We start from the raw sequence: 21,480 nt of genomic DNA on the forward strand, positions 1-21,480 counted from the left end.
TTTTGTCCTAATTGAAAAGCTAATCTTATTTGTTTTAATTCATGTACTTCTTTTGATTTGCTTTCTTTCAAGTCATTATAATGAAGCAACTGAAATAAATGTCTTGACAGTGTCACCTTTACAGAAACTTCCAACAACTCATCGCCAATTACAGTGGGGCAAAAAAGTATTTAGTCAGCCACCAATTGTGCAAGTTCTCCCACTTAAAAAGATGAGAGAGGCCTGTAATTTTCATCATAGGTACAATTCAACTATGAGAGACAGAATGGGGGGAAAGAATCCAGGAAATCACATTGTAGGATTTTTAATGAATTAATTGGTAAATTCCTCGGTAAAATAAGTATTTGGTCACCTACAAACAAGCAAGATTTCTGGCTCTCACAGACCTGTAACAACTTCTTTAAGAGGCTCCTCTGTCCTCCACTCGTTAGCTGTATTAATGGCACCTGTTTGAACTCGTTATCAGTATAAAAGACACCTGTCCACAACCTCAAACAGTCACACTCCAAACTCCACTATGGCCAAGACCAAAGAGCTGTCAAAGGACACCAGAAACAAAATTGTAGACCTGCACCAGGCTGGGAAGCAACTGAAATAAATGTCTTGACAGTGTCACCTTTACAGAAACTTCCAACCAAGGTAAGCAGCTTGGTGTGAAGAAATCAACTGTGGGAGCAATTATTAGAAAATGGAAGACATACAAGACCACTGATAATCTCCCTCGATCTGGGGCTCCATGCAAGATCTCACCCCGTGGGGTCAAAATGATCACAAGAACGGTGAACAAAAATCCCAGAACCACACAGGGGGACCTAGTGAATGACCTGCAGAGAGTTGGGACCAAAGTAACAAAGGCTACCATCAGTAACACACTACGCCACCAGGGACTCAAATCTTGCAGTGCCAGACGTGCCCCCCTGCTTAGGCCAGTACATGTCCAGGTCCGTCTGAGCATTTGGATGATCCAGAAGAGGATTGGGAGAATGTCATATGGTCAGATGAAACCAAAATAGAACTTTTTGGTAAAAACTCAACTTGTGTTTGGAGGAGAAAGAATGCTGAGTTGCATCCAAAGAACACCATACCTACTGTGAAGCATGGGGGTGGAAACATCATGCTTTGGGGCTGGTTTTCTGCAAAGGGACCAGGACGACTGATCCGTGTAAAGGAAAGAATCAATGGGGCCATGTATCATGAGATTTTGAGTGAAAACCTCCTTCCATCAGCGAGGGCATTGAAGATGAAACGTGGCTGGGTCTTTCAGCATGACAGTGATCCCAAACACACCGCCCGGGCAGCGAAGGAGTGGCTTCGTAAGAAGCATTTAAGGTCCTGGAGTGGCCTAGCCAGTCTCCAAATCTCAACCCCATAGAAAATCTTTGGAGGGAGTTGAAATTCCGTGTTGCCCAGCGACAGCCCCAAAACATCACTGCTCTAGAGGAGATCTGCATGGAGGAATGGGCCAAAATACCAGCAACAGTGTGTGAAAACCTTGTGAAGACTTACAGAAAATGTTTGACCTCTGTCATTGCCAACAAAGGGTATATAACAAAGTAATGAGATGAACTTTTGTTATTGACCAAATACTTATTTTCCACCATAATTTGCAAATAAATTCTTTAAAAATCAGACAATGTGATTTTCTGGATTTTTTTTCTTATTTTGTCTCTCATAGTTGAGATATACCTATGGTGAAAATTACAGGCCTCTCTCATCTTTTTAAGTGGGAGAACTTGCACAATTGGTGACTGACTAAATACTTTTTTGCCCCACTGTATATGATTTGAGCCTAAGAACTGAGGTTCATATAAGCGAGTCTCCTTCAGGCTGACTAATACTTGCTGTTAACAACATGCACGCGTATGCAAGATGGCCACCACAAATATCCTGAGGTCATTTGGCACATCACTTGCGTACAACCTCAGAAATGAACACGATTTCATCTTACAAAAGGACAATGACCCAAAGTGCTGCTCTGACATTTTGCAAAACCAATTTTTAGGCATGTAATATCATGTGATGATAATGATATAAATTTATGATGATTCAAATAGATTAAACAAAAAATGAATTGTGATTATTGTCAGGCTGCGTAATCTTAGTTTTTCCTAGCTGTAATTGCATTGTTCAGACAGCAGAAGGGGCATTAACATACAATAGTGGAAATACATGTGACTTCACCACAGGCAGAAGTAACACAGCTCTAATGCACTGAGCTCTATCCTCGACTTACAAGTGACGTCAAAGCAAAATAGAAACCCGGCTGTCGGCCATGTTGGTGGATATACAAATGTGGGGTCAAGCAACATTCCATATAAAACACAGTCACACGTGCACAACTCTCTTTGTTTTTCCACCGCTTTAAGTGTTCTTTTAGCTATACCATATCTTTGTGCTGTATATGGTTATGGTCACAACAGTACTTGTGACCATGGCATGTTCCGATTTTTTTAGAATTCCGTCTGCGATTCGGAAAGAGGGTGAGAAAACTCTGAGGCTTAGTACGGAGAGGAGACGAGCACGGCTGAACAACATCGGCAGGGCTGATCTAACAGAGGCTAAAACCAAAACAGCTCGTATTTGCAGTAATCATTTTATCTCAGGTGAGACTCAAAAGCTTACTCAATAATATCATGAAAGAATTTTATTTCTTGTTGCTAGAATTTTGCTATAAAATGAGCGTTGTCTTGTCATGGTTCACTCAGTCGTTGTTATAATTTTAACACGTGTATTACCAATTCGCTTCTAGGAGTGCCAGCAAAATTATATGATAGAAACAATCCAGACTGGGCACCTACTCAGAAAATGGGCTATGTTTCGTCCAAGGACAGACTTGATTTTTCGGCAGCCAAACCAGATAGAACGTACAACCCCGATTCCAAAGAAGTTGGGACAAAGTACAAATTATAAATAAAAACGGAATGCAATGATGTGGAAGTTTCAAAATCCATATTTTATTCAGAATAGAACATAGATGACATCAAATGTTTAAACTGAGAAAATGTATCATTTAAAGAGAAAAATTAGGTGATTTTAAATTTCATGACAACAACACATCTCAAAAAAGTTGGGACAAGGCCATGTTTACCACTGTGAGACATCCCCTTTTCTCTTTACAACAGTCTGTAAATGTCTGGGGACTGAGGAGACAAGTTGCTCAAGTTTAGGGATAGGAATGTTAACCCATTCTTGTCTAATGTAGGATTCTAGTTGCTCAACTGTCTTAGGTCTTTTTTGTCGTATCTTCCGTTTTATGATGTGCCAAATGTTTTCTATGGGTGAAAGATCTGGACTGCAGGCTGGCCAGTTCAGTACCCGGACCCTTCTACGCAGCCATGATGCTGTAATTGATGCAGTATGTGGTTTGACATTGTCATGTTGGAAAACGCAAGGTCTTCCCTGAAAGAGACGTCGTCTGGATGAGAGCATATGTTGCTCTAGAACCTGGATATACCTTTCAGCATTGACGGTGTCTTTCCAGATGTGTAAGCTGCCCATGCCACACGCACTAATGCAACCCCATACCATCAGAGATGCAGGCTTCTGACCTGAGCGCTGATAACTTGGGTCGTCCTTCTCCTCTTTAGTCCGAATGACACGGCGTCCCTGATTTCCATAAAGAACTTCAAATTTTGATTCGTCTGACCACAGAACAGTTTTTCACTTTGCCACAGTCCATTTTAAATGAGCCTTGGCCCAGAGAAGATGTCTGCGCTTCTGGATCATGTTTAGATACGGCTTCTTCTTTGAACTATAGAGTTTTAGCTGGCAACGGCGGATGGCACGGTGAATTGTGTTCACAGATAATGTTCTCTGGAAATATTCCTGAGCCCATTTTGTGATTTCCAATACAGAAGCATGCCTGTATGTGATGCAGTGCCGTCTAAGGGCCCGAAGATCACGGGCACCCAGTATGGTTTTCCAGCCTTGACCCTTACGCACAGAGATTCTTCCAGGTTCTCTGAATCTTTTGATGATATTATGCACTGTAGATGATATGTTCAAACTCTTTGCAATTTTACACTGTCAAACTCCTTTCTGATATTGCTCCACTATTTGTTGATGCAGAATTAGGGGGATTGGTGATCCTCTTCCCATCTTTACTTCTGAGAGCCGCTGCCACTCCAAGATGCTCTTTTTATACCCAATCATGTTAATGACCTATTGCCAATTGACCTAATGAGTTGCAATTTGGTCCTCCAGCTGTTCCTTTTTTGTACCTTTAACTTTTCCAGTCTCTTATTGCCCCTGTCCCAACTTTTTTGAGATGTGTTGCTGGAATGAAATTTCAAATGAGCCAATATTTGGCATGAAATTTCAAAATGTCTCACTTTCGACATCTGATATGTTGTCTATGTTCTATTGTGAATACAATATCAGTTTTTGAGATTTGTAAATTATTGCATTCCATTTTTATTTACAATTTGTACTTTGTCCCAACTTTTTTGGAATCGGGGTTGTAATATCTGGGTACTCGATGGTCAGTAGAAGCGTCTTATCTTCAGAAAAGTCTGACTTTTTTAAATAATATGGGTCAGAAACACACAGAGATGAAAGTGGAGCAAAGAAAAAAAACCCTGAACTTTTGAAAGTCAAACTAAGATGGGGGGGCAATGTCCCCCGAAAATATTTTAATAACATAACAAGCAAAACCCTGCATTGTAGTGCATTTTAGTACTTCATCTCATCTCATTATCTCTAGCCGCTTTATCCTTCTACAGGGTTGCAGGCAAGCTGGAGCCTATCCCAGCTGACTACGGGCGAAAGGCGGGGTACACCCTGGACAAGTCGCCAGGTCATCACAGGGCTGACACATAGACACAGACAACCATTCACACTCACACCTACGGTCAATTTAGAGTCACCAGTTAACCTAACCTGCATGTCTTTGGACTGTGGAGGAAACCGGAGCACCCGGAGGAAACCCACGCGGACACGGGGAGAACATGCAAACTCCACACAGAAAGGCCCTCGCCGGCCCCGGGGCTCGAACCCAGGACCTTCTTGCTGTGAGGCGACAGCGCTAACCACTACACCACCGTGCCGCCCTGCATTTTAGTACTTATTTTCACTAAAACAAGTTATAACTTAAGCCTTTTTCTTTCATGTACATTAATGATTAACATGTCAAAAATATCAAATTTAATTCCCCTAGTTAATGAGTAATTTTCAGGAGTGCATTTGAAGGTAAACTCAGCAAAATCCCAAAAGATTACTGTTAAAAAGTAAAGGTCTGTTAAAGTTTCTAAAGCTTTCAGGTTTCAGTGTTGGGGACACTGAGCCTCATTTATCAATCTTTTAGTAGAGTTGTGCGTTTGCATAAGCTAAAGTGAACTAAAAATTTCCAATTCATATTTACATGAGTTGAAGCCAATTGTTTACATTAGTTCGTATTGTCTGTAAATTTAAAACACACCAATGAATACCAAATTTCTCATGTAAATCAGGGGCGTAGCTAGGATTTTCGGGGGGGGGGGGGGGTGTCACACACTGACTGGCAGCCTGAGTACATTATGTAATAAAAAATAATTACCACTGCTAGTTTTAGGTAGCTTAGAAACCAGCTCTTCCATTATTGCTGTTTCTTCCACGTTTTCTTGATGTTGTGTTCTAGAAACGGCACTAAAACTTAGCTTCGAAACCACAAAATGCAACTTTGATGGAAAAAAAAAAATTGCTTACCTCTCTTCACGTCGAAAGAAGGAGGAAAGTTTTGCTTGTTTTGACATGGCGAATTATTAACACGAGGAAATACTTGTAATTTGCAACTAAAAAGACTGCAGCTACACTGGCAGCTTGACCATGCTTTCTAGTGCGATTGTGTTGCGCTTGCACAGAACGGTGTCAGTCCTGTGCGCCTTAGCTCGTGCGCCTGAAGGCGCGCCTTGGGTGCACGTGCCTAACGAGCTCCGGCACGTGCGCCGTTAACAAAGAACACCTGTTTTTAATCAATAAACTATGTTTGGGCTATTTAAGGACCGTGCCCATGCAAGGACGATGCGAAGTATTATGCCGCGTCTAGGAATGTGAAAAATCCGAAAAATATATTTCTCCATTCGGAAAACCGGAGATTTTCAAGAGTTTTGTCAAATATCCGGATTTCCGGGTAAATCCGGAAGACTTTCATCCCTGCACACATATCTATCTTCTCTTTGTATCGAATCTTCGCTCGACCGTTCAAATCATGGTAATACTGAGAAAATTCAGTATTGCTTACAGACACAATTTCAGCTGCTGCCATCCTAGTTGCTTTGTATATCCACCATCATGGCGGATGCTCATGACGTAGCACATTTTGATCACGTAGTTGCAAGTCATCTATATTAAATTTGGAGAGCTCATAGGTTGGTCAGAGTGAAGCCATCTGGCCGCCATCTTACCACTCACATTGCGTGTATTTGGCTTGTGTGTTAAACTGTTGCATCCGATCAAATTTGCCCCAAGAAAAGTATCTCCTGACTTTTTTCCCTTTCATTACCTCCTCTTATTTTCTCAACTTTACCCACATTTCTTACACATCTTTATAGCGCTCCCCTTCACCATTATTGTTTTTTCTCCTTGTCCAGTCTAATCTGATCATTATTTTAACAGTTCTTTCATGAGCATAATTATTTTTAGGGAGATTATTTCAGTTTTTTTCTCTTATACAGTGTATTTCTCTTTTGTATAGTTCTTCATCCATCCATCCATCCATCCATCCAGCCTGCCCGTTCATTATACCAATACAAAAGGCTGTACAATACTTCCTTTCCATTTTGGACAGTTGTTGAAACAGGATTATTTTTCTGAGTTTCTTTCTGAATTTGCAGATTTTATCTCAGATCTGGTTATTTCCTTAGACAAAGCTTTAGTTGTCGGAGATTTTAATATTCACTTCGATAACCCAGAAGACCCTTTAAAAACAGCGTTTGTGTCCATCTTAGACTCAGTCAGGATTAAGCAGAATGTCATAGGACCGACCCATAATGGTGGTCACACCCTTGATCTAATACTAACATTCAGATTAAACGTAGATAATATAGTCATACTTCCACAGTCTGAAGTTATCTCAGATCATTGTCTCATCTCATTCAAGATATGTCTGAGTAATAATATATGCACCTCACCACGCTACTGTATTAAACGTACTTTCACGTCAACTACTGCACAGAGCTTTATAAATGATCTCCCAGAGCTGTCAACTTTGATTGGGTCACTGTCAGCCCCTGCAGAACTTGATCAGGCAACTGAATGCTTAGAGTCAACATTCCGCCATACTTTAGATAATGTAGCTCCTCTAAAAAGGAAAATGGTCAGAGACAAAAAATTAGCACCCTGGTATAATGATGACACTCGCACATTAAAACAGACCACTCGAAAATTGGAACGCAAATGGCGTCAAACAAAATTGGTAGTGTTCAAATTAGCTTGGAAGGAGAGCTTCCTGAAGTATAGAAAAGCTCTTAGTGCTGCGAGATCAACATATTTCTCCTTCCTAATAGAAGATAACAAAAATAATCCTAGATTCCTATTTAATACTGTAGCAAAATTAACCAGGAATAAGTCCACTATCAACACATGCACACCTGCAGTATGTAGTAGCAACGACTTCATGAATTTTTTTAATGACAAAATTGAGAATATCCAACAAAAAATTCAAACTACTAATTTAAGGTTAGACAATGAAAGTGACCTTGTAGTTAACAATATAACTGTATCAGATCATCAGTTAGAATGTTTTACTCCCCTAAAAGAAACTGAATTACTTTCATTAATCTCTACATCAAAAGCCTCAACTTGCGTACTAGATCCCTTACCGACACATCTATTCAAACAGATAATGCCTGGAGTAATTGAACCGCTTCTAAAAATAATAAATTCTTCTCTTATGATTGGCTATGTACCCAAATCCTTTAAACTAGCAGTTATCAAACCCCTGATTAAAAAACCTGACCTTGATCCCTGTCAGCTGTCCAATTATCGGCCAATATCAAACCTCCCCTTTATCTCCAAGATCCTTGAAAAAGCTGTGGCACAGCAGTTATGCTCATATTTACATAGGAATAACATCCATGAAATGTGTCAGTCAGGATTTAGACCTCATCATAGCACAGAGACAGCACTGGTTAAAGTAGTAAACGACCTACTGTTGGCGTCTGATCAGGGCTGTGTCTCGCTACTTGTGTTGCTTGACCTTAGTGCAGCATTTGATACCATTGATCATTCCATTCTTCTGGATAGACTAGAAAATGTTGTGGGAGTTAAGGGAATGGCCCTCTCCTGGCTCAGGTCTTATCTAACTGATCGTTATCAGTATGTTGATATAAATGGTGATATTTCTAGACGTACCGAGGTAAAGTTTGGTGTTCCACAAGGTTCTGTCTTGGGTCCACTGCTTTTTTCTCTATATATGTTACCTCTGGGCGATATTATTCGTAAACATTGCATTAGTTTCCACTGTTATGCTGATGACACACAGTTGTATGTCTCTGCAAAACCTGATGAGAGACACCAGCTTAATAGAATTGAGGAATGTGTTAAGGACATTAGACACTGGATGCTTATTAATTTCCTTCTGCTTAACTCTGACAAGACTGAAGTACTTGTGCTAGGACCACATACAGCTAGAAGTAAGTTTTCTGATTACACAGTGACTCTGGATGGCCTTTCTGTTTCTTCACGTGCAGCAGTAAAAGACCTCGGAGTGATTATTGACCCCAGTCTTTCATTCGAAACTCACATTGATAACATCACCCGGATAGCTTTCCTTCATCTCAGAAATATTGCAAAGATAAGAAATTTAATGTCATTGCATGATGCAGAAAAACTAGTCCATGCTTTCGTTACCTCCAGGTTGGATTATTGTAATGCCTTACTGTCTGGATGTTCCAATAAGTGCATAAACAAGCTCCAGTTAGTTCAAAATGCAGCAGCAAGAGTCCTTACTAGAACTAGAAAATATGACCACATCACGCCTGTCTTATCCACACTGCATTGGCTCCCAATCAAATTTCGTATTGATTATAAAATACTACTATTGACCTTTAAAGCACTAAATGGTCTCGCACCACAGTACCTGAGTGAACTTCTGCTCCTCTATGACCCGCCACGCCTACTTAGATCAAAAGGTGCAGGCTATCTGCTGGTACCTCATATAGTGAAGGCTACATCAGGGGGCAGAGCCTTTTCTTACAAAGCCCCGCAGTTATGGAACAGCCTTCCAAGTAATGTTCGGGAATCAGACACAGTCTCAGCATTTAAGTCTAGGCTGAAAACATATCTGTTTAGTCAAGCCTTTTGTTAATGGTGTTTATGAGGTAAAGGAGTAGATCTGGAGGGTCCTCAGACATAGAGTGTTTTGGTAAACTGGGATGTATGGATGCTGTCAGTCCCCACTCGCTTGCTCACTCGAGTTTGACGACGGTGTAGTGGCTGGCTGCTTTATGTCCCGGGGCTCCCTCATGCCTGTGTTACCTTCTGGCTCTCTCCTTTTAGTTATGCTGTCATAGTTAGTTGCCGGAGTCCCTGCTTGTACTCGGTGCAATATGTATACTGCTCCTACTTATTCAGGTGACATTGGGCATACCTAACAACCTGTGTTTTCTTTCCCTCCCCCCCACCCCAAATCTGTCCCTCTGAGTTACATGGAGTCAACAGGAAATCTTTTGGTGGAGAGGGTGGAGACCTCGACTGGCTATCGTAGCCTGCAGGGAATCGGCCGTCAGACATTCTGTCGCATGTCCCAGACCCGGTGAAATGTAACTGAATTGTCTTGGCCAGCCCTAAGGGCCCCATCTGCATCTCATCATTGCTGAGGAGTGTGCTCCCATCACCCAATCAAGCATCCAGCCAGAGCAGGTCATGATATATTTTTTACCATATTAACATACCATTGTTGTGTGTTATGCCTGATGTAAAGACTCTCGTCTCTGCGAGCCTACCACACAGATTTAATACTTGTCATTTTTAGGGCATACCTAACAACCTGTGTTTTCTTTCTCTCTCCCCCCCCCAATCTGTCCCTCTGAGTTACATGTTGATCCTGGGATTGAGATGCTGGCCTCTTCTGCCCCTCGGACCTGCTTGATCCATCCTGGTGCCCTGTGTCTGGTCGGAGTTTTATCGCACCGCTCCTGTGAAGGACGGCCCCATGAGGACAGTTGAGGGTTATACCTGTTAAAACTGTTAATATTATAGTCAGGCTGTCTGTTGTTGCCCAAATGAGGATGGGTTCCCTTTTGAGTCTGGTTCCTCTCGAGGTTTCTTCCTCATGTCGTCTGAGGGAGTTTTTCCTTGCCACCATCGCCACAGGCTTGCTCATTGGGAATAGATTAGGGATAAAATTAGCTCATGTTTTAAGTCGTTCAAATTCTGTAAAGCTGCTTTGCGACAATGTTTATTGTTAAAAGCGCTATGCAAATAAACTTGATCTGATTTGATTATTTTCTCATGTTATTTACCATTTTTACTTCATTCTCACATGTCTTAACAGTATTTATTGGTCACATAATTCACTGTCACAATATTCATGCAGCGTGCAATCAATATGACCATTAAATACTGTTAAGACATGACTGTGAGAATGAAGTGAAAATGGTAAATAACATGAGAAAATAATCCTGTTTCAACAACTGTCCTAAACAGAAAGGAAACCTTTGTATTGGTACAGACTTTGTGTTGGTTGGTTGAATAAATAAATAAATAAATAAATAAATAAACAAACAAACACACAGATAGATAGATAGATAGATAGATAGATAGATAGATAGATAGATAGATAGATAGATAGAAAGGAAGGAGAAATATGAAAGAGAATGATACACTGTATAAGAGAAAAACTGAAATAATCTCCATTGAATTATAGTAGTAAAAGAGCCGTTCAAAAAAAATGATCAGAGACTGGACTGGAAAAGAAAAAAACAATGAAAGGGAGCACTATAAAAGATATGTAAGGAATGTGGGTAAAGTGGAGAAAATAAGAGGAGGTAATGAAAGGGAAAAAAGTCAGGAGATACTTTTCTTGGGGCAAATTTGATCGGATACAACAGTTTAACACACAAGCCAAATACACGCAATGTGAGTGGTAAGATGGCGGCCAGATGGCTTCACTCGTCTCTACAGCGGGGAATAGGCTATGAGCTCTCCAGATTTTATATAGAGCTCACTGCTCGAATGCCACGAAAACACTCCCTGTGTCTGAAATCACTCACTACTCACTACACAGTGGACTATATAGTGATTTGGCCATTTTGTAGTGCTGTCTGAATGCATAATGAGAATTATTACACCCTATATAATGGATGCATAGTATCCCACAATGCACCACGAAAAATAGTGTACAACTGATGGTCACTAACCAAGCAATATATCCCATCATGCACTGCGGTTGTGCTGAAAGAAAAAAAAAAGCGTGTTGGGGTGAATGGACAGAGGAAGAAACACATTATAAACGGACATTCAAGTACAATTAAAATTAGTAAGAGAATAGAAAAAAAAGCTAAAATAGAATAAGGCAGATAAAATACAAGAATAGAAGTTACAGTGCAGAGCAAGGAATTAATCAAAAGCCTCAAATTTGATTTAATAAAAGGCAGCGGCAAAGAAGAAATCAACCTTGATTTAAAAGAACTGAAAGATGCAGCAGAAACAAAGTACTTTGTATTTATTAAAGTTGGAAATGCGCTCAGTATAATATGTATTTATCACAAAAATACATGCATGTATTATTTTTAAAATCCACCAGCTAACTGATCTGGCACGTTTTAATTGTGCGACAGTAATGACGTAAATAATGGCATGGCAGAGAAGTGTCCAAAAGTGTTTTTTCATTTTACCAATGAGCTCACTATATAGTCCTCTATATAGAATTCCCTAGATAGTGAGTAAGGAGTAGTGAATGAGTGAGTGATTTCGGACACAGCCACTGATCTCTAAAATATCTGGACAGCTCATAGTCCAATCCACGCTGTATAGACGAGTGAAGCCATCTGGCCACCATATTACCATGCACATCACGTATATTTGGTTTAGATGTTAAAGCTTCGTATCCAATCAAATTTCCCCAAGAAAAGTATTTCCTGACTTTTTATTCCCTTTCATTATATTTTCTCTTATTTTCTCAACTTTACCCACATTCCTTACATATATCTTTATAACGCTCCCCTTGTTATTGTTTTTTTTTTTACCCCTTTTCCAGTTCAGTCTCTGATCATTTTTTGAATGGCTCTTTTAATCTTTTAATGGTTCTATAATCATTTTTATGGAGATTATTTCAGTTTTTCTCTGATACAGTGCATCATTCTCTTTTGTATATTTCTTCTGCCTTTCTATTTAGGACAGTTGTTGAAACAGGATTATTTTTTCATGTTATTTGTCATTTTCACTTCATTCTCACAGTCATGTCTTAACAGTATTTATTGGTCATATAACATAATTGGTCACATTAACACATTCATTAGCACCTTACCGCCCAAACAACCACCAAAATCAAGACTCTTTTTCTTCAGAGCACGAGATGTGATAATAAGTGGGACCAGAACTGAGAACAGCCATCGCCACGGAGACACAGGCTGCAATGTACCTTCAGTGTATTAAGAACACAAAAAACAATTAGAGAACCAAATCAAACTCTCAAAATAAGCATTTGAATGCTGAACTGTTAAACTGTGCCAAAGAGCACATGTTAAAAAGAAATAAATAAAAGGGTGTGAAAGTGTGAACTCACCGGAGTAAGCACTGATAGCTATGGATATGATCCAGAAGGACACGGAGATGGCCAAAGTGAAACACAACACGATGATATCAGTCATCATCTTGACACACTTATTGAGCAGTTTATCATCCACAGAACGTGTTACTCCTTTTGAGAGGTGCAGCTATGAAGCACAGGAGAAAAATGCAATATATTAAATTAACAACACAGACGATGAATTACTCACGTTTCAAAACTTAACACAGGTCCACATTAGACAATACTGACCAAGGACAATAGTTGACTCTTCTATGATCGTTGCAAATCTACAACTGCAACCAATTTGTTTGTCTGGATGAGTCATAAATATTGGCAATGATTCCACAGTCCGTTTCATTCATGTTAAAACATATTTTGAAACTGCTGTCCCTGAGTGCACCATGACAACTGCTTTCTGGATTACATTTGAGCAACTAGCCTGCATGTATACTCTAGCAGCGGTTCCCAAACTTTTTTGGCCGCGCACCCCCTTCTATACTCCAACCAGGTTGACGCACCCCCAGTTCCCCAGTTTCAAAAAAACACATGCTTTCTTATAAGGGAAGCATCTTTAATCGTGCTAAATGATAACAAACATCGTTTGCCACACCTGCAGGAAACCACAAAAGTGGAAAAAAAAAACCCACCAAAGCTTTCTTACAAAGGCAACACGTCATGCTCGAATGAGAACATCGAATCACATTAACATATTATGCGCTCTCGTATTTGAATTAGATAGAATTTGATTGAAATGTAACAGTTTTAAAACGTTGCAACACGGTAAATGCGCAAATTCATTACAAAGGGAGATCACATCGAGGCATGTAGTCTACCAGCCAGATATGGGGAAAATATATGATTTTCATCTGTGTTTAAAACACTAGCAACACAACCCTGTCATTACAAGGTTATGAAAATGAATTGAGAATGAATTTAATTTGCAAAAAAGTTAACATATAATAACAACAGTAAAAATAGCAATGATAATTATGAACATATGCATTTTAAAGAGATACAACAATTAAGGAGCATATCAGGAACAGATAAAGAGGATCCATCTGATTGTGAAGTGCAGCGCTGGCGGCTCAGTCTGCAGCGAGAGAGAGAGACAGACAGACAGACAGACGGACGGTGGGTGGGTCAGTAGGCTATATAGGTCCTATTTTCAGTAGCAGTATATATTTTTAGCAAGATCAATGCCATTTGGCCAAATACATACCAATATTAATGCGACGGATGGGCCTGCACCTTGGCACAGAGCTCTCCGATGTTTGGGGTAATTGAAGACAGTCTCAGCCTCAAATCTTTCTCAACATCTCCCAGTCTTTGCCGATGTTTAGTTGCCGATCAGCATTTAGTTTTGCCGATTTCAACCAGTTGAGCATCGCGAATGAATGAATTAATTAATGAAGCCACAAACTACTGCAGAACCGTTACGGCGTAGAAGAAGAGTTAAAAATCGCCATTACATTTTTTATCTTGCGCACCCCCTAGTGGCAGCTCGCGCACCCCTGGGGGTGCGCGCACCACACTTTGGGAACCCCTGCTCTAAAGGATTACTGGTACCTGTTAACGGGGATTGTAATATAGAGTCATCGTATTTCTACACTGGCTATGTTTTGTCACTCTTGAACTTTACTTCCATCGACTGGATTTTAAGATGTATGGCATTGTTGAGCATAGACGCAATGCAGATTTTATCTCAGATTTGGTTATTTCCTTAGACAAAGCTTTAGTTGTCGGAGATTTTAATATTCACTTCGATAACCCAGAAGACCCTTTAAAAACAGCGTTTGTGTCCATCTTAGATTCAGTCAGGATTAAGCAGAATGTCATAGGACCGACCCATAATGGTGGTCACACCCTTGATCTAATACTAACATTCAGATTAAACGTAGACAATATAGTCATACTTCCACAGTCTGAAGTTATCTCAGATCATTGTCTCATCTCATTCAAGATATGTCTGAGTAATAATATATGCACCTCACCACGCTACTGTATTAAACGTACTTTCACGTCAACTACTGCACAGAGCTTTATAAATGATCTCCCAGAGCTGTCAACTTTGATTGGGTCACTGTCAGCCCCTGCAGAACTTGATCAGGCAACTGAATGCTTAGAGTCAACATTCCGCCATACTTTAGATAATGTAGCTCCTCTAAAAAGGAAAATGGTCAGAGACAAAAAATTAGCACCCTGGTATAATGATGACACTCGCACATTAAAACAGACCACTCGAAAATTGGAACGTAAATGGCGTCAAACAAAATTGGTAGTGTTCAAATTAGCTTGGAAGGAGAGCTTCCTGAAGTATAGAAAAGCTCTTAGTGCTGCGAGATCAACATATTTCTCCTCCCTAATAGAAGATAACAAAAATAATCCTAGATTCCTATTTAATACTGTAGCAAAATTAACCAGGAATAAGTCCACTATAGACACATGCACACCTGCAGTATGTAGTAGCAACGACTTCATGAATTTTTTTTTTTTTTTAATGACAAAATTGAGAATATCCAACAAAAAATTCAAACTACTAATTTAAGGTTAGACAATGAAAGTGACCTTGTAGTTAACAATATAACTGTATCAGATCATCAATTAGAATGTTTTACTCCCCTAAAAGAAACTGAATTACTTTCATTAATCTCTACATCAAAAGCCTCAACTTGCGGACTAGATCCCTTACCGACACATCTATTCAAACAGATAATGCCTGGAGTAATTGAACCGCTTCTAAAAATAATAAATTCTTCTCTTATGATTGGCTATGTACCCAAATCCTTTAAACTAGCAGTTATCAAACCCCTGATTAAAAAACCTGACCTTGATCCCTGTCAGCTGTCCAATTATCGGCCAATATCAAACCTCCCCTTTATCTCCAAGATCCTTGAAAAAGCTGTGGCATAGCAGTTATGCTCATATTTACATAGGAATAACATCCATGAAATGTATCAGTCAGGATTTAGACCTCATCATAGCACAGAGACAGCACTGGTTAAAGTAGTAAACGACTTACTGTTGGCGTCTGATCAGGGCTGTGTCTCGCTACTTGTGTTGCTTGACCTTAGTGCAGCATTTGATACCATTGATCATTCCATTCTTCTGGATAGACTAGAAAATGTTGTGGGAGTTAAGGGAATGGCCCTCTCCTGGCTCAGGTCTTATCTAACTGATCGTTATCAGTATGTTGATATAAATGGTGATATTTCTAGACGTACCGAGGTAAAGTTTGGTGTTCCACAAGGTTCTGTCTTGGGTCCACTGCTTTTTTCTCTATATATGTTACCTCTGGGCGATATTATTCGTAAACATTGTATTAGTTTCCACTGTTATGCTGATGACACACAGTTGTATGTCTCTGCAAAACCTGATGAGAGACACCAGCTTAATAGAATTGAGGAATGTGTTAAGGACATTAGACACTGGATGCTTATTAATTTCCTTCTGCTTAACTCTGACAAGACTGAAGTACTTGTGCTAGGACCACATACAGCTAGAAGTAAGTTTTCTGATTACATAGTAACTCTGGATGGCCTTTCTGTTTCTTCACGTGCAGCAGTAAAAGACCTCGGAGTGATTATTGACCCCAGTCTTTCATTCGAAACTCACATTGATAACATCACCCGGATAGCTTTCCTTCATCTCAGAAATATTGCAAAGATAAGAAATTTAATGTCATTGCATGATGCAGAAAAACTAGTCCATGCTTTCGTTACCTCCAGGTTGGATTATTGTAATGCCTTACTGTCTGGATGTTCCAATAAGTGCATAAACAAGCTCCAGTTAGTTCAAAATGCAGCAGCAAGAGTCCTTACTAGAACTAGAAAATATGACCACATCACGCCTGTCTTATCCACACTGCATTGGCTCCCAATCAAATTTCGTATTGATTATAAAATACTACTATTGACCTTTAAAGCACTAAATGGTCTCGCACCACAGTACCTGAGTGAACTTCTGCTCCTCTATGACCCGCCACGCCTACTTAGATCAAAAGGTGCAGGCTATCTGCTGGTACCTCGTATAGTGAAGGCTACATCAGGGGGCAGAGCCTTTTCTTACAAAGCCCCACTGTTATGGAACAGCCTTCCAAGTAATGTTCGGGAATCAGACACAGTCCCAGCATTTAAGTCTAGGCTGAAAACATATCTGTTTAGTCAAGCCTTTTGTTAATGGTGTTTATGAGGTAAAGGAGTAGATCTGGAGGGTCCTCAGACATAGAGTGTTTTGGTAAACTGGGATGTATGGATGCTGTCAGTCCCCACTCGCTTGCTCACTCGAGTTTGTTGACGGTGTAGTGGCTGGCTGCTTTATGTCCCGGGGCTCCCTCATGCCTGTGTTACCTTCTGGCTCTCTCCTTTTAGTTATGCTGTCATAGTTAGTTGCCGGAGTCCCTGCTTGTACTCGGTGCAATATGTATACTGTTCCTACTTATTCAGGTGACATTGGGCATACCTAACCACCTGTGTTTTCTTTCCCTCCCCCCCACCCCAAATCTGTCCCTCTGAGTTACATGGAGTCAACAGGAAATCTTTTGGTGGAGACGGTGGGGACCTCGACTGGCTATCGTAGCCTGCAGGGAATCGGCCGTCAGACATTCTGTCGCATGTCCCAGACCCGGTGAAATGTAACTGAATTGTCTTGGCCAGGCCTAAGGGTCCCATCTGCATCTCATCATTGCTGAGGAGTGTGCTCCCATCACCCAATCAAGCATCCAGCCAGAGCAGGTCATGATATATTTTTTACCATATTAACATGCCATTGTGTGTTATGCCTGATGTAAAGACTCTCGTCTCTGCGAGCCTACCACACAGATTTAATACTTGTCATTTTTAGGGCATACCTAACAACGTGTTTTCTTTCTCTCTCTCTCCCCCCCCCCATCTGTCCCTCTGAGTTACATGTTGATCCTGGGATTGAGATGCTGGCCTCTTCTGCCCCTCGGACCTGCTTGATCCATCCTGGTGTGTCTGGTCGGAGTTTTATCGCCCCACTCCTGTGAAGGACGGCCTCATGAGGACAGTTGAGGGTTATACCTGTTAAAACTGTTAATATTATAGTCAGGCTGTCTGTTGTTGCCCAAATGAGGATGGGTTCCCTTTTGAGTCTGGTTCCTCTCGAGGTTTCTTCCTCATGTCGTCTGAGGGAGTTTTTCCTTGCCACCGTCGCCACAGGCTTGCTCATTGGGGATAGATTAGGGATAAAATTAGCTCATGTTTTAAGTCGTTCAAATTCTGTAAAGCTGCTCTGCGACAATGTTTATTGTTAAAAGCGCTGTACAAATAAACTTGATTTGATTTGATTTGATAGACGTCCACCAAGGCCAAATGCCATATCTGGCAACATTCACACAAGCAAAACTAAATTTGTGGATCTGCTCCAAAATTTTATGGCTTCTTCCTTGGCCTACACTGTACCCTTCCACTAATGGCCCTTTTCCACTACCCTTTTTCAGCTCACTTCAGCTCGCTTCAGCTCACTTCAGCCCGACACGGCTCACGTTTCGACTATCTCAGAGCAGCACGACTCAGCTCGCTTCAGCCCTGCTTAGCACCCAAAACTCGCACCGTTTTGGAGTGGGGCTGAAGCGAGCCAAACCGAGCCGAGTGGGGCTAGGGGCGTGAGGAGACACTCCCCTGTGCACTGATTGGTGAGGAGGAGTGTCCTCACATGCCCACACACGCCCCGCGAGCACGCTAGGATCTGTAAACACCGTAAACCCGGAAGAAGAAGAATTACGAATTACGAGAATTTCTGAAGCCTTATGCGCCTCGCCTCATCTATACGCTCTTGCCAGTATCTGTTGGCGTTGTCGGTGACAACAAGCCACAGCACCAAGACCAGCAACACTAACGACTCCATGTCCTCCATGTTTATTGTTTACTATCCGGGTCGTGAGACTACCGCTTAAAAGCTCACTGATGTCACTGTTTGCGCCGCCTAACGACATCACGTGACGTCCACCCACTTTCGCTAACTCCACCCAATGTGTCCACCCACTTCCAGCCAGCACGGTTCAGCGCGGTTGTAGTCGAAATGCAACTCCAACAGCCCCACTCAGCTCGACTCAGCCCAACTCAGCCGCGTTTGTAGTGGAAAAGCGGCATAAGTTTCATGGAAATCGAGTCAGTACATTTTGCACAATCCTGCTTACAGTCAGGCAAACAAACCTCACCGAAGACATAACCTCCTTGGTGGAGGTAATTAGCCACAACTGGACCATACTGTTATCAATTTGTTTTTAAGTGAACTTAGGCTAACCCAAGGACAATTCAACATGCAACATTTTTCTGGAATTTTAAATCAGTAGAAGTTTAAGCTTTCTGGCTGTAACTGCCAAGACTGAGAAGGCAAGATAGAGGAGAAAACACAGAATCCAACACTTAAATGCTTAATTAGGCCTGGATGAGATCACGATGTAAGAAGGATATTTTAACCAATTATAGCCTGAAATGCTGTACTTTTTGGAGATATTGTGGGAAGTGCAATATCTTTCTCATAATTTTTTTTAAATAATTTTAAACTCTGGAAGCAGATTGGATCAAGGCTTCTACTATTCGCAGTCTTTACATGTGTAAAATGTTACAACTTTTACAGAATTTTCTTTCTTACTTTTTTCAAGATGAATGTTCCCTCTTTTTTTATTTCCTCCTGTTAATTTATTTTTGTACACATTAAATACAGGTTTTTAAATGCAACATGAAAATAAATGCAACTTTAGCTGGCAGTTTCTTTTTCAAAACACATCAGGAATTATAGAAATGTCCTGCAATCATCTGATAGGATGTGTTGTGAACCTGAAATTGGTTTCATTTCGACCACGTTCCTTTCTCCCTCCCTCCCGCCTTCCATCCCTCCCTCCCACAGAAATAATAGCTGAGAAAGTGGTGTTCCATCCCTCTTAATCCCTCTTCTTCCATCCTGTTAAAACCAGAAATACACCACAACACCTTTAAATGGTGCCTTTTCAGAAGCAGCTTAAGTGGGGCTTTAATGAGGAGTCCAACTGTTACATCATGTTCAAATATACTCTATGTGGCCAAAAGTATGTGGACACCTGACCATCACACTATATGTGGTTCTTCTCCAAACTGTTGCACCAAGTTGGAAGCACACAACTGTATAGAATGTCTCTGTATGCTGTAGTTTTACAATTTACCTTCACTGGAACTAATGAGCCCAAACCTGTTCCAGCATCACAATGCCTGTGTGCTCAAAGTGAGCTCCATGAAGACATGGTGTGTCAAGTTTGGTGCAGATGAACTCGAGTGAGCTGCACAGAGCCCTGACCTCAACCCCACTGAACACCTTTGGGATGAATTGGAACACTGACTGCACCCCAGACCTCCTCATCTAACATCAGTGCTGTACCTCTCTAAAGCTCTCGTAGCTGAATGATCACAAATCCCCACAGCCACGCCCCAAAATCTAGTGGAAAGCCTTCCCAGAAGAGTGGAGCTTATTAAAACAGCAAACACAGGGGAACTAAATCTGGAATGAATATGTGCATCAACAAGCACATATGGATGTGCTGGTCAGGCGGCCACAAACTTTTGGCCACATAGAGTACAGTGCCCTCCACAATTATTGGCACCCCTTGTAAATATTAATAATAAAAAGGTTTATAAAAAAAAATCCACCAGGAAGTTGCTTCATCTCGCACTGAAAGAAATGTGTGTGTGTGTGTGTGTGTGTGTGGGGGGGGGGGGGGATCCAACCTTTAATTGAAACATTTATTCAAAGAAAAACAAATCCCTCATGAAGAAATAATTATTTTCAACTTGGCACCCCTGCATTTAATACTTTGTAAAACCTCCCTTTGCCAGTAAACCAGCACTGAGTCTTTCCTATAACATTTTATAAGGTTGGAGATACAGAACAGGGCATCGGAGACCATTCCTCTTTACACAATCTCTCCAGATCATCCAGGGGGCTTGGCCTTCTCTTGTGCACTCTTCTCTTCAGCTCTGCCCATAGGTTTTCATTGGGGTTCAGGTCAGGGGACTGAGATGGCCAGGGCAGAAGCTTGATTCTGTGTTCAGTGAACCACTTTTCAAGTCAAGTTTATTTGTATAGCGCAGGGGTGGCCAACCAGTCGGAGCCCAAGAGCCACAATTCTTACCGTGTTACGGCAAAGAGCCACATCGGCACATGAACATGGGCACACAATTACTCTTCCTTCTGCGCGCGTGGACACACACACAGCCACATTGATGTCACACTCCAACTTAACCAATGCCCCACACCAACATGATGATACATTTACTGCAGTACCAAGACCACAGGCCAGTCATTTTCAAGAGTGGCGACTGGTGAAGAAAATTGTAGGTGGGGCACAAAGGCAGACATTGTTTACATGTGGGGATTCCCCCCCATTGGGGGGGTTCCGGGGGGCCTCCCCCGAAAAATTTTGGATTTCTTAGATGCAATTTCCTGTATTCTAGTGCATTTTGGAGTTACCTGTTTAACATCGAAAATGCAAAAGCCATTTTGATTCAGCTTGAATTCTCAATTGCATGACCTGCACAAGACCTGCATTCAAATAAATAAGTATTCAAATAAATACAGTCAGTCGGAAAATAGAAATTAAAGTGCTAATTTAATTTCCTCAAACAGTACAAGCTCCATAGGCACTGGGAACAGTGATCAGTGCAAGTGCAAATATAGATAAAATATAATACAATGCTCAAATTTTTGAAAGAAGAACACACGCGCACACACACAAATTGATAACTGGAAAACAAATGAACAAATACATACTGTATATA

General features: G+C 41.0%; 1 protein-coding gene across 2 annotated transcripts in view; it reads right to left on the reverse strand.

Moving 5' to 3' along the window:
- tmem19 (transmembrane protein 19) overlaps positions 1 to 21,480 on the reverse strand; it is a 58,302-nt gene that overhangs the window by 19,402 nt on the left and 17,420 nt on the right. For both annotated transcript variants that reach the window (XM_060902786.1, XM_060902785.1), the window contains exons 2-3: positions 12,704 to 12,854; positions 12,446 to 12,559 (exon numbers count right to left, since the gene is read on the reverse strand). In XM_060902786.1, coding sequence (XP_060758769.1) covers positions 12,446 to 12,559; positions 12,704 to 12,791 — 202 coding nt within the window. In that variant the 5' untranslated portion in view covers positions 12,792 to 12,854. The remainder of the gene's footprint in view (positions 1 to 12,445; positions 12,560 to 12,703; positions 12,855 to 21,480) is intronic.

Source organism: Neoarius graeffei, chromosome 21 (genome assembly GCF_027579695.1).
Source record: "Neoarius graeffei isolate fNeoGra1 chromosome 21, fNeoGra1.pri, whole genome shotgun sequence".
NCBI classification, from domain to species: domain Eukaryota; kingdom Metazoa; phylum Chordata; class Actinopteri; order Siluriformes; family Ariidae; genus Neoarius; species Neoarius graeffei.